Source organism: Pelmatolapia mariae, linkage group LG1, assembly GCF_036321145.2.
Source record: "Pelmatolapia mariae isolate MD_Pm_ZW linkage group LG1, Pm_UMD_F_2, whole genome shotgun sequence".
Taxonomy (NCBI): domain Eukaryota; kingdom Metazoa; phylum Chordata; class Actinopteri; order Cichliformes; family Cichlidae; genus Pelmatolapia; species Pelmatolapia mariae.
This window is the reverse complement of record NC_086227.1, coordinates 1512120-1523860: the sequence shown is the minus strand read 5'-3', so window position 1 is coordinate 1523860 and position 11741 is coordinate 1512120. Positions and strand designations below refer to the sequence as shown.

General features: G+C 41.6%; 1 protein-coding gene across 1 annotated transcript; it reads right to left on the bottom strand.

Annotated features, from left to right (window-relative positions):
• Window positions 1-5078: 5078 nt before the first annotated feature.
• On the bottom strand, window positions 5079-11710 carry psmd13 (proteasome 26S subunit, non-ATPase 13). Its single transcript, XM_063469722.1, has 13 exons — window positions 11507-11710; window positions 9977-10055; window positions 8622-8656; window positions 8475-8530; window positions 8354-8397; window positions 8170-8256; window positions 7084-7255; window positions 6917-6996; window positions 6711-6836; window positions 6324-6386; window positions 6155-6235; window positions 5880-5996; window positions 5079-5350 (listed from the first exon to the last, which is right to left on the bottom strand). The coding sequence occupies exons 1-13, from the start codon at window positions 11605-11607 to the stop codon at window positions 5255-5257; spliced, it is 1137 nt and encodes a 378-aa protein (XP_063325792.1). The 5' UTR covers window positions 11608-11710; the 3' UTR covers window positions 5079-5254.
• Window positions 11711-11741: the final 31 nt, after the last annotated feature.

The following is an 11741-nucleotide window of genomic DNA, read 5'->3' as shown; positions in this document are numbered from 1 at the left end:
CCTTTATTGTCATTGTACATGCATAACGAAATTATGGCTAAACCTGTGTTTAAACAATTAATGTAATTCCACAGCAGTTCTTGTTCATTCATTCCCTCATCTCTGCTCATCAGTGCAGAATTGAACATTTTCTATTTTCACTTCTTCTAAATGACGTTTAATTGCGGTAAAATTGCTCATTGAAGCATCCTGATACATGCCAGACCTCCATGATGCTCTTTTCGGCCCATTAACAAAGAGAATACACAAAGGAATATGGACCCAACTTAAGGTCCAAATGACCTAAATGAGGCAGAAATATAGCTTGAAAGCATCGTGGTAGATGGTTTTCTGAAAGAAAAAAGGAAAGAGAGCAATACTAGATACAAGCAGGTATTCAGTGTTACGGTCTGATTCTGATGTGGTCTTATCTGTTAAGGGGTTTGTTTATTTCTTGCTTCTTATACAGTCTTAACCACAGGTGTAGAAGAAATGGTTAGTGTCTGCAAATGTACAAGTTCCAAGGTACAAAGCATGTTAGTGGAGAGACTTTACGGACAATTTAGCATACAGTATCTCACGAAAGTGAGTACAGCCCTCACGTTTTAAATATTTTGCTATATTTTTTCATGGGACAACATTGAAGATAGAACACTGTGATACAATGTAAGCTAGTCATTGTATCCGTGCTCAGTTAACTGTAGCTCCCCAGTGCCAGCAGCACTCATGCAGCCCCAAACAATGACATCCCCCCACCATGCTTGACTGTAGGCAAGACACACTTGCTGTTTCCGGGCTTTTCTTGTGGATTATCTTTAGACTAGGCTTCCTGCTGGTACGACAGCCATGTGATGCAGTGTGTGGTGTATGGTCACTGACAGGCTGACCCTCCACACCTCCAACCTCTGCAGCAATGCTGGCAGCACTCATACATCTGTTTTCAAAAGATAACCTCTGGATATGACGCTGAACATGTGCACTCAACTTCTTTGGTCGACCATGGCGAGGTCTGTTCTGAGAGCAACCTGTCCTGTTAAACTGCTGTATGGGCTTGACCACCGTGCTGCAGCTCAGTTTCAGGGTGTTGGCATCATTCTTATAGGCTCGACCATCTTTATGTAGAGTAACAGTCTGTTTTTCAGATCCTCAGAGAGTTCTTTGCCATAATGTGCCATGTTAGACTTCCACTGACCAGTATGAGAGAGTGAGAGCAATAACACCAAATCTAGCACACCTGTTCCCCATTTGCACCTGAGACCTTGTAACACTAACGAGTCACATGACACCAGTGAGGGAAATGGCTAATTGGGCACAATTTGGACATTTTCACTTAGGGCTGTACTCACTTTTGTTGCCAGCAGTTTAGATGTTAATGGCTGTATGTCGAGTTATTTAGAGGTGACAGTAAATCTACGGATGATCTGATATCCTCGTGTTGGTGTTGTTCCCAGATGATCATGAAAATGTTGTTCCAGGATCAACATTGCAAGTGACCAATCAGAATGTCGTGACGTTATTCTTTTGCGCGCCAAGCCATTCTTGCATTTATGAAATTCCAATGTTGCAAGGACAATATCAATTCTGCTTACCGTTTATTAAAAGGTTAGGGTTAGGGTTAGGATTAGGGTCAGGGTACGTTGATCGGCGGACAGAGGCGATTTCTCACAGCTTAAGTACAGTTTTTTGTTTTACGGTGTTTTTTCCCGAAGTCGCAAAAGTATGTAAATCTACACTGTTATACAAGCTGCACACCGACTACTTTAGATTGTATCAAAGTGTCATATCTTCAATGTTGTCCCATGAAGAGATATGACAAAACATTTAGATATATATGTAGATATTTGCATATTTTCCAGAGTATCCAGATAATTTATTAATGTCTCTGTTGATGTATTTTCAGTCAAGTTATATTTTTCTACAATAGTATGTTTTTACATGTAATACTATCATTGTGAAATGATTCGCATATTCTTTCCTGTTAACGCAGTCATTGACTGGTACCATGACCAAATCATTGGTAATGGAACGCAGAGAAACAGAAAACCAAACCAAATGGAAATAAGTCGACCTACCAGGCAGAAATTAAAGCACACGATGCTTTCAATGTGTAATAACCGTTCCCACCAGTTAGTTCCCAAATTAAAAAAATGTACATAAGGTGACGTTAGCGTTCAGATTTGCTGTTGGAGGAACCTGCTGGAAAACCTTCAGCAGGTCCTGAAACTGCCACTCCACAGAGAGAGACCTGTACCTGCATATGCTCTCTTAATGTTATTATTAGCAGTATCACATAAACATTAAGGTCAATGCTACGTAGCCAAAATTAGCAGCTAACGTTAGCAGTTCTGCATGCGGTTATCAGCTAGGCTTGTAATTAGAGTAATTTGGGTCATTACTCAAAAAAAGTAATGCATTTTCAAATTACTTGGTACTTAGTATCCTTTCCTTCGTACCTGGTGCCAGGTAATGGATTACTTTTTGACTGCCTAGTTAAAATAAATTCATAACATGACTTGTTTTTTTTTTTATTACACAGCAGAGTTGAACTAAAGCTTTCAGCGTGAGGACGCAGTGTTTTTACCACTGTGCATGTCGGGTTGTTTACAGATGTGTGCAGCTGTTTAATTTTCAATATTTCTTTTTAATCGTACCAAAGAGCAGGATTGAGAGTGGCAGCGCTTTCCAACTCCACAGCTGATCCACTGATGCTTATTTTCTCAAGAGGCTTTATCTTTTACCCGGCTGCCAGTGTAAATATGTTCTTAATGGCTTGTGTGGGTAAATCAGGTTTAGAATAACGGTCATCGTGTGGTACTGCACAAAACTTAGGACCAGTTCTAGTTCAGCTTCAGTTGATTTCCCTTGAACACAATACAGAGAGGACTCAGAGATCAAGTTGTAGTAGTTATTTCTTCACATCCTGATGATAGCTTCAGTTACTTTTAAGTTTTTTTATCTTAGGAATTTGCACTATGCTTTTAAACCTTACATATGTCTCCTGTTACGGCCTGGCTCAAAAGCCACAACATAAGGAGCCGACTGGCACCAGAGCTGTAAGAAACACGGGTTTTATTTTAAATTTCTTAATGAGCTCAAACAGTTGTAACCTAAAGGGCGTAAAAGCGAGCAGTGCTCCTCAACGGCAACTTTATGCACCTCGGCAGGTGTAGTCAAATTTAACTGTGCTAACAGCAAACTGGTTGGTCTGCTTTGGTCCAGACTGAGATGCTGTTTCTGGGGAACTACTGGACTAAATGTTGTACACCAGATGAAATCCAGAAAGAATTCACAGCACTAGACTCGTTCCACCTGTTGTCATACAGCCTTACTCTAAAATTATTAAATTCAAAAGGTTCGCTTGAAATTCTTGCAAATTTATTACAAAAAATATGAAAATACAACATTGAAGAAAAGAACACTAAAGGTCATTGGGACCTTCAATACTGCAGAAATGTTCAGAGTGGTGTTTTTATTTTGAATCAAATGTGCAAGAATTTCAAGCAAACCTTTTGCTTCATCATTACGGGGCATCGTGTGTGAACTGTGAGGCGAAAAATGGATTTAATAATTTGGAAGAAGGCTGTAGGGATGTGGAACACGTGAGCATCGTGGATACTTTCTGGGTGCGTTGGCTTTTCTTCTTATGCCTCTGTCACGCTGCCAGTTTTCGTTTGACTTTCTGAAAACGTAATAATTGAACAAGTATCCTCTATCTATTGGATCATCAGCTCCATGTGTTCAGTGGCTGGTTTATACTGATGCCGCCGCACATTACATTCCCAAAAACAAAATAAGACCTTGTCATACAATTACTGCTGTAATAATTATGGGATTGTTCTAATCTTGAGAAAACAAATTCAAGATAATGAAGAGGAGAAGAATCAGAGTGCGTGATCAGAATAATGAGGTTTTTAAGGCTTTGTTGTCGTCACAGTAATGCAGTGATTGTAAATCACGGTAGAAGTTGGTATATTCAATTTCACAGTTTTTTCCTTTTATTGTTACATTTTGTTATTTTTTGGAAAATAAATAAAAATACAACCTGTGTACGAAAGACCAAACATCCCCGCTTGAAAAGTTTATTTCAGTTCACACAAATTATTGATGCTGTATTTGAAAAATGACAATAAAATGTGAGCTTTCCATCCTGAAGCAGGTTTATATGAGACCATCTCGAGTGCCCTCTGTAGTGCACTTGGTGAACTGCTGCCAATTTTCATGCAACGTGATCAACACGAAGTGAAATGGTTAGTTCAAGATACGAATAATCATCGCCTGCTGGCTTTGTCGTCAGTCATCATCATGTCTCAAGACCACTTTTATGTGGTCTTGGTCTTGTCCTGGTCCCGGATCCCTCGGTCTTGTCTTGGTCTCGCTGTCTCGGTCTCGCTGTCTCAGATCGACATAGTGGTCAGGAGATTTGGAGCCAACAGTATCCATGACACACAACGTAACGTTTCAAAAGCATCAGCTCTAAGAGCCGTGCTTACAGAGTGCTTTGTAGGGAATCAGAGTCGACTCCCATTGAGCGAGAGCCGGCTCCTCACTTAATTTCCTTTGGCTGCTCAGCTCTCACACAGTGGCTCAGCTATGCTCCAATCCCTCCATATTGTGGCCAATCACATGCGAGGATATAGGATAATATCATTATGTGAAAAACAGAGAGGGTGAGAGACACGACAGTCAAGTGGCACATGTGTCTGTCCTCTCAGTGAGTGAGTGAGACAGTAGACAGCGGTGAGGAGGGCTGTGCGAGTGCATCGCAAAAACACATAAATATGCCTGAAACCCGCAAACGAAGCAGCATCTGGCTGCAGTTTAAAGACTTTTTTGTCTCGGTCTCGATATCCTCTGGTCTTGGTATCATCTTGGTTTAGGCGGTCTTGACTACAACTCTATCACACACACACACACACACCCCTATATTTTTAAAGAAATGATTATAAATCAAATTCTTTGGATTTTGATCCCCCGTGAATGTGATGAAGAATTTGAAAGAGTACTGCAGGTTTGGCAAAAACCGCATATAAGGGGTTCAGCTAATGTTACTGATGTTTCAACTTTCTATACATGGATAGAGATCATTAGAAAGATGGATCTGATTTTTATAAAGACTTTATTGGAAGTTTTTGCTCCAGTACATATGGTGTTCCAACCAAACGTATTTTTGTGTAAAATACTACAGTGTAATTTACAGACTGTTAATAAATGGTGACCGTAACAAAATTAAACAGATGTGTGAAGCTTCCCTCTGAGCACTCGGGGTCAGTCTCGCTCAGGTGAGGATGTCGTGGGCCTGCTGCTCCACCAGCATGGCCATGTTCTTCACGTCGCCGCACCAGAAGTCCAGACGCTCCTTCATCCCTTTGATCTGAAACAGCGACCAACAGGAGAGAGTCAGACCAACGGGCACAGTAATCATAACTACTGTAGACTTAACGGGCATTTCAGGTCCTCTTCCCATTACTGGGTGAGCTGCTGTACATATTTGTTACATGCTTAGAGTGTTTGATATTTCTATTTTTAAAGAAGAATTAAAAATGAGTGCCCAACTGATACTGATTTTTAACTGCCATACTGATATTTAGAGACTGAAAAATCAGGGCTGATATTTTTCTTTCAGACAAACATGACATTCATGTGCAGTTATTTTATCTGCTTCTTTATATTCTGCTTGGATCAGCTTGTCGGGGAAGTCGCAGATTGCCCTCTGGTGGCTAAGCTTTGTAACATCGACACTCATAATATGGTTGAAGGGTGTTTCTTGTCTGTCTTCTTTATTTTTGACCTTTTTACCTATCAGCTGTTATAAATGCTCATACCCACATGAGTACCAAACAGATAACATCAGCCCACCAATGAAGCTGTAAACAGTGAAAGCTGGCATCACTGTGACCAACCTGCTGCAGGTCAAGCACTCTGGGCTGCACCCAGGTCATCTGCACCTTCTGGTCCACCTCGTCAATGTTCCCTTTGATCAGGCCCACAGACAGAGCCTTCATCACAAGCAGCTCAACCTACAAACAGACCCATACAACCATCAGCCTACACGAGGATCAGCTGTATGTGACCAGTATTAGGACAAACAACATTATCTCGAGTTATCAAAGGTGAGCATTAATTTCATTATCACACAGTTACACCCTGATTAAACACATGTTCTGACTGCACTGACCTCATTAACGGGGATTTTGGCACTCTGAGCGATTTCAGTGAAGGTCAGCTGTCTGTGATTCGCAGGACGAGTGAACGTCATCTGGAAGGGAACGAGAAGATGTTCAGTTTATTGTGGACAAACTGACGTCATTACACATCAGTGTTTACAACGTAACTGGCAATCTCACCTCCATGACGCAGAGCAGCTGAATCTTCTGCATCAGTTTACCTTCTTGTGACGCGAGGTCGGGCTGTAATCAACAGAGAAAACAGTGAGTTGTCCCAAACATACACGTGAAGCCAGATCATCTCTGGATTAAAGATTTTTCAACAAAACGCAGTTAAGACTGGGAGAGGAAAACTCAGCACCTAAACCTGAAAAATTCAAACTTTATTTACAAAGGTCTTATTCATGTTCGCCTGAGGTTACAGTTACTTATTTGTGACTTTTAAACGGGGTTATTGATTATTTCCTGCACCTGCAGAAACTCCAGTTCGTGTGTCAGAATAAATTCAGCTGTTATAGATGACAAATCATCATTACACACATCTCAGGTATTAAAATGAGTCCCCACCTGTTGGCCCCAGGCAGACTTTAAGCTCTGAAATTTCTCCACATTGCCTGCATTGAATGCATATAGTGTGTCAATGAGCCACTGCTTGTCTGTGTTCCTCAGGGACTCCAGCACAGGATGCATCAGCTGCACAGAGAAGCCACACGAGTAATCAGCACACGCAGGTCGAGCTACACAACATGTGGCTAACAGAGTTCAAATCCCACCAGCTCTCCAAAGTTGTAAACTCCCTCTCCTAAGAGTCCAGCCAGGCCGAGCGTGAACGCCCTCTCCTGCCTCTCCGTCTCTGTGAACAACAATTACAAAATGAACTGAATACGAGTGATCTGCTGTGTTCTGACTGACACGCAGCTTAATTCATGCTGTTGTTTACCTGGAAAGCATCTGATGTCCACACAGCCCAGGTAGCGCAAGGCGTCCTTATAGTAGGCAGCGTGGTCTCCAACGAGGCGATAGTATTTACTGGAGAGGTCATAAAAGCGGCCGTGGACTGACGTCACTCCAGGCAAGTTATTCAACGTTTCCTCAATTTCTTCAATTTCTTTCTACAAGTGGAAAAAAAAAGGGAAGGCGATAAGTGGATGGATCACTGCTTTTAAACCCAACCTGAAGCTGTTACACCTCGGGGGGTTTCTCCTGTCCACACACACTTTATTTACAGACTTGGATCAGGTTAACACCCCGCTTTACCACAGACTGCATAAAAAAACGATGGAAGGTGATGTGAAAGTGCCCCACACCTGTGTTCTTCTTAATGGCCACGGAGGCAGCAACTCCTATGGCTGCAAAGTGAAGCTGGATTTTATACACATCCTACTTCTTTTTAACATTTTCATTTGTGTCCTGTTGTTTCTCTCACAGCCACAGTCAGAAAACAGCTGCAGCATTGTGGAAGCTTCCAGCTTCTTTTTGTCCATCAGTGAGAGACCACCACCCAACGTGTTCTGACTTCAGTGAATATCACAAAAAAGAAGGTCGTTGCAGCCCATACAGCTCTAACTTGAGCATTTAAGCTAACTCAATTGGAATACATAACCTTATCAATCTTATCTCAACTGACTGTCTTTGAAATACAGATTTCACTGATTCCCTCTTCTCCAAGCGCTTGGGTGTAAGGCTGTGCTCTCATCCTAATTTTGGAGTTTGTGAACGGTGACGTCTGTGAGGAAGGAGGTGGAGATGTCACATTTTTGTACGATGAGCGCAAAGATTGGAGGAAGGGAAAATGTCAGGTGTGCATGAGTGTGGCAGCAAGAAAACGATGACTTAACACCTACGAGTTATTTCAAGGATATCTACACCCAAGTGCCATTCAGACTGCACTTGTGGGTTTAACAGCTGCTGGTTTCTCTCACGCTAACAGGCAGAAACAACACGTGAACGTTACAGGCAGTTGGAAACGCTCTGTCGCATGCTATATCTGAGCGAGGTGTCGGCAGACTTGAGCTCAGAGTTTTACCTTTGTGGCAGGAACGTCGTTGATCTCAAGTCTAAGATTGCCGATGGCGGTCTTGCAGAGAATCACTGCTTCCTCGCTGCTTTTCACCTGAACCAGGTGGAGACGCGCAGACGTTTGGTCAAAAGTGCACTTTACAGAATCTACCTTCAAAACAACCTGTCATGCTGGTGTCTGGTCATCTTACCTTTTCCCTGGTCTTTTCAAGAAAAACGATGGCATCTTTTTGATCTAGACACAAACAACGTTGGATTTTAATGCCAAAAAATGAATTCAAACAGAAAGAAAATATTCCCATTTCTCCGTACCTGACATCTGTCTGGCAACGAACAGTAAAATCTCCACCAGCGACAATGGATTGATTCTGATAAAGGAACAAAAATAGTAAATTAACAGGTAAAAAAGAGTAAATACTTGTATTTGCTCTGTTTAGGACAAGCGGGCGAACAACTCACCTGTGTTCAAAGTCACTGATGAAATTTTCATAAAGCTGGAAGGAAAAAAAAGGAAAAGAGAGAATATTTAGTGGACAGTGTTATTCATTACCTTAGAAATGTAGCTATGACATTAGTGAATATCTGTACCAAGGGCCTCTTTGGTATGATATGTTTTAATATATACTAGTATGCAGTAAGTCTACATGTACGACAAACTGCTGCTGCATAAACTTAAATATTCAAGATAAACTAATTATGACAACGACAAGAGACCATGTAGACGTCTGAATAATTTAGTGGCATCACTTGTCATTTTCAGCAGAACTGTACAGATACTTTGCTATGAAATGTATTTTCCATTTGCATGCTGGTCAAATCTATGCATGTATGTGCTTAAAGAAGGCCTGATCTGCTTCTCCTTATTTTCTACACCCTGTATCAAAGGTGGATGCTCATATTAAGCACTATAAATAAACATGATAATGTTTCACAGTATGTGTAAGGAACCCCTGTCATTGCAGCAATGCAGTTCTGGCTGTAAGCACAGAAGCCCCACCCACCTGCTGCTCAAACCTTCTGTCTGCTGGGGGCAGCCAATAAGAAAAAGATTGGCTTAAATAGAGAGTGGCTTAAATCAAGAGTCCGTGTAAATGAACTATGAGTCATGCAAAGCTAGAGTCCAATAATAAAAATAAGAAGCTGTGAATGAGCAAACAGGTAAAGTATGTAAAGATGAGAACCCACTCATGTTCAACGCTGCAACGTTTTCAGGGTGAAGCAGTTCAAACTGACAGAGGTCAGCTTGTATTAGCAGTAATTCAGATGTGTTATAGCTAAAAATGATCTCTAAAAGTAAAACAAGTTTGAAGTGAAAGTACAAACAAGTACTGTAAATAATATATGTTCTGATGTGAACATGGGGCGTTAAAAACAGACTATTCTCTAGTCTACAGCACAGTTTTGAAAAGAAGGGCAGAGGAACAGACTGGCATTGGGTGGCCAGCGCTGGCCCTGCTACTGAACCACAGCAGTGTGTCTCAGTGGGACTATCCAGTGCTGTGAAGCTGCAGTGCAAACACATGATATATCACCACAGTCTGGTGCAGCTAAAACAACCTGGATTAGTGGAAAAAAAACCCAAGATCTGGTCCAATGAGGCACACAGGCCTGTGATGCCATCAGCTGGAACTCATATACTGCTGTTTACCACACAGCCAAAAGAGGTTTTAGCTAACCCCTCCACCTCTCCAATAGTGTAAAAAATACATAAACACCACCTGGCAAACAAATTACTTTGTTCTCAATATCTGACAATCATCCTTACTCTTGTATGTTGTGTAAAGCGTTACAAAGAGTGGCTGAGATGCAGTTACCTGTATGATACCATCGCCTGTTTTGAAGCAGGGATCTCTGACAAAGACCATCAGCTTCAGAGTCAATTGATGCCACAATCTAAGGGCAGAACAAAGAAAACGGTTAGCCAAATCCGTCACAACTGTCAGTTCATTTTAATTCATGATATCAGCCAAAAACTACATCAAAATATGAGAAGAGTGCAATGAAGAGCTGAGAGGCTTTATTCACCAAAAATCCCATCTACACACGACACCCCCATAGAGTAGTACTCATTCTATGGACTTCTATAGACCAACAGGGCCAAAGAGACTGAGCACTACCTGAATTTACACAGAATCTTTTGGAAACGAGCTTTATTGGTCACATACACAATCATACAGAGTACAACATGCAGTGAAATGTGTCGTGTCTGAGCTGCAGACATAGCTGTGCCTTTCCAGGGCTTGGTGTTTGGCATGGGGGGCCTAGCCAAGACCCTTACTGGAATCAAACTTGCGACTTCCGCTCCAAAGGTGTGGGGTCTTGATAGCCAGACAGGAACAGAAAATAATTATCATTTCTGAGAACAGTCATCAAATGGGAAGATATGCATATTTGTGCCAAATTAAAGGAAAAGCCAACGAGGGTCACCACGTGTTACTTCGATGCACTTGACTACTGGTGTTTTAACGGTGATGGTTTAACACTACAGTCTATGCCACAGTGTCAGAGGCCAGAGTTCTCATTATTTTAGTCTTGTCACCCCCCCCTTCTGCACCACACTTTTCAGTGAGTCCCTCCCTGCTGCTGAAATCACGATGAACAACTTAGAATTGAACTGCAGTGGCCCTTCCTTTTAAGGGAGCAGGAGAGCCAAACTATGTCAGCAAAGCATCCCCATAACAGATCCACCAGATTCCCTTAAGGTTTCTTTTTAGTTTGTCTCCCCCTTTATAATATTACATATCAGAACTTTCAGTTAGCCTGTGAACTTCAATTACAAACCATTATCCGTTTATAAGGGTTAAAAACTGAAAAATTGGCCACTGCATAGCTAAAAGGGCCGTCTTTAATTATTTGTTTTGTTTGAACACTGTCAAAATACCAAATGCATATAGAGTCAACTGACACATAATAAGGAAAAACAAATCCTGATATCATGGAGGCGAGAAATTAGATGTTTGTTTCGCGATTATTGCTTGTCAAACTGATTAAAAGATTAATAGACTGTTTGAACAGTTACAGGTTGTTTTCTTGTTTTACGGTTAATTGACACTGTTAGCAAGGATGCACAGCAACAGCTACAAAAACCTGTGACAGCACAACAAATAGACTTCCGCTGCCCTAAATATTAGTGCTGGGCTCAAACCTAAAACTCAATTAGTGTTTAGAAAACAATATCATTTCGCTCCGAATTTAAAGCTTAAGCTTACTGCCAACGTGAGCTAAAGCTATGCTACAACAGCTAACCTCAGCTCCGTGCATGACTCAGCTTGCATTCCCAATGAATGGGCTAGCTAATGTAAGCTAAGCTAGCGGCTAGCTGCCACTTCTTACGACTTTTGTACCTTTTGTTGTACAAATCCTCCAGCGCGTGCCATTCCGACGCCAGCTCCGGCGTGGGGCTGTTACTCTGCTGCTGCTTGAGGTACCCAGTAACATCTTTCATGATAGCGACAAAATGTAGTTTATTCTATACTAATACGTGTTGTTGAATTTTTAGCTAATGTCAAGCAGCCTGTCGTGTTGTGGTAATGGGACTGCGCATCTGCTGCCAGGCGCAAAGAATTATGGGAAATGAAG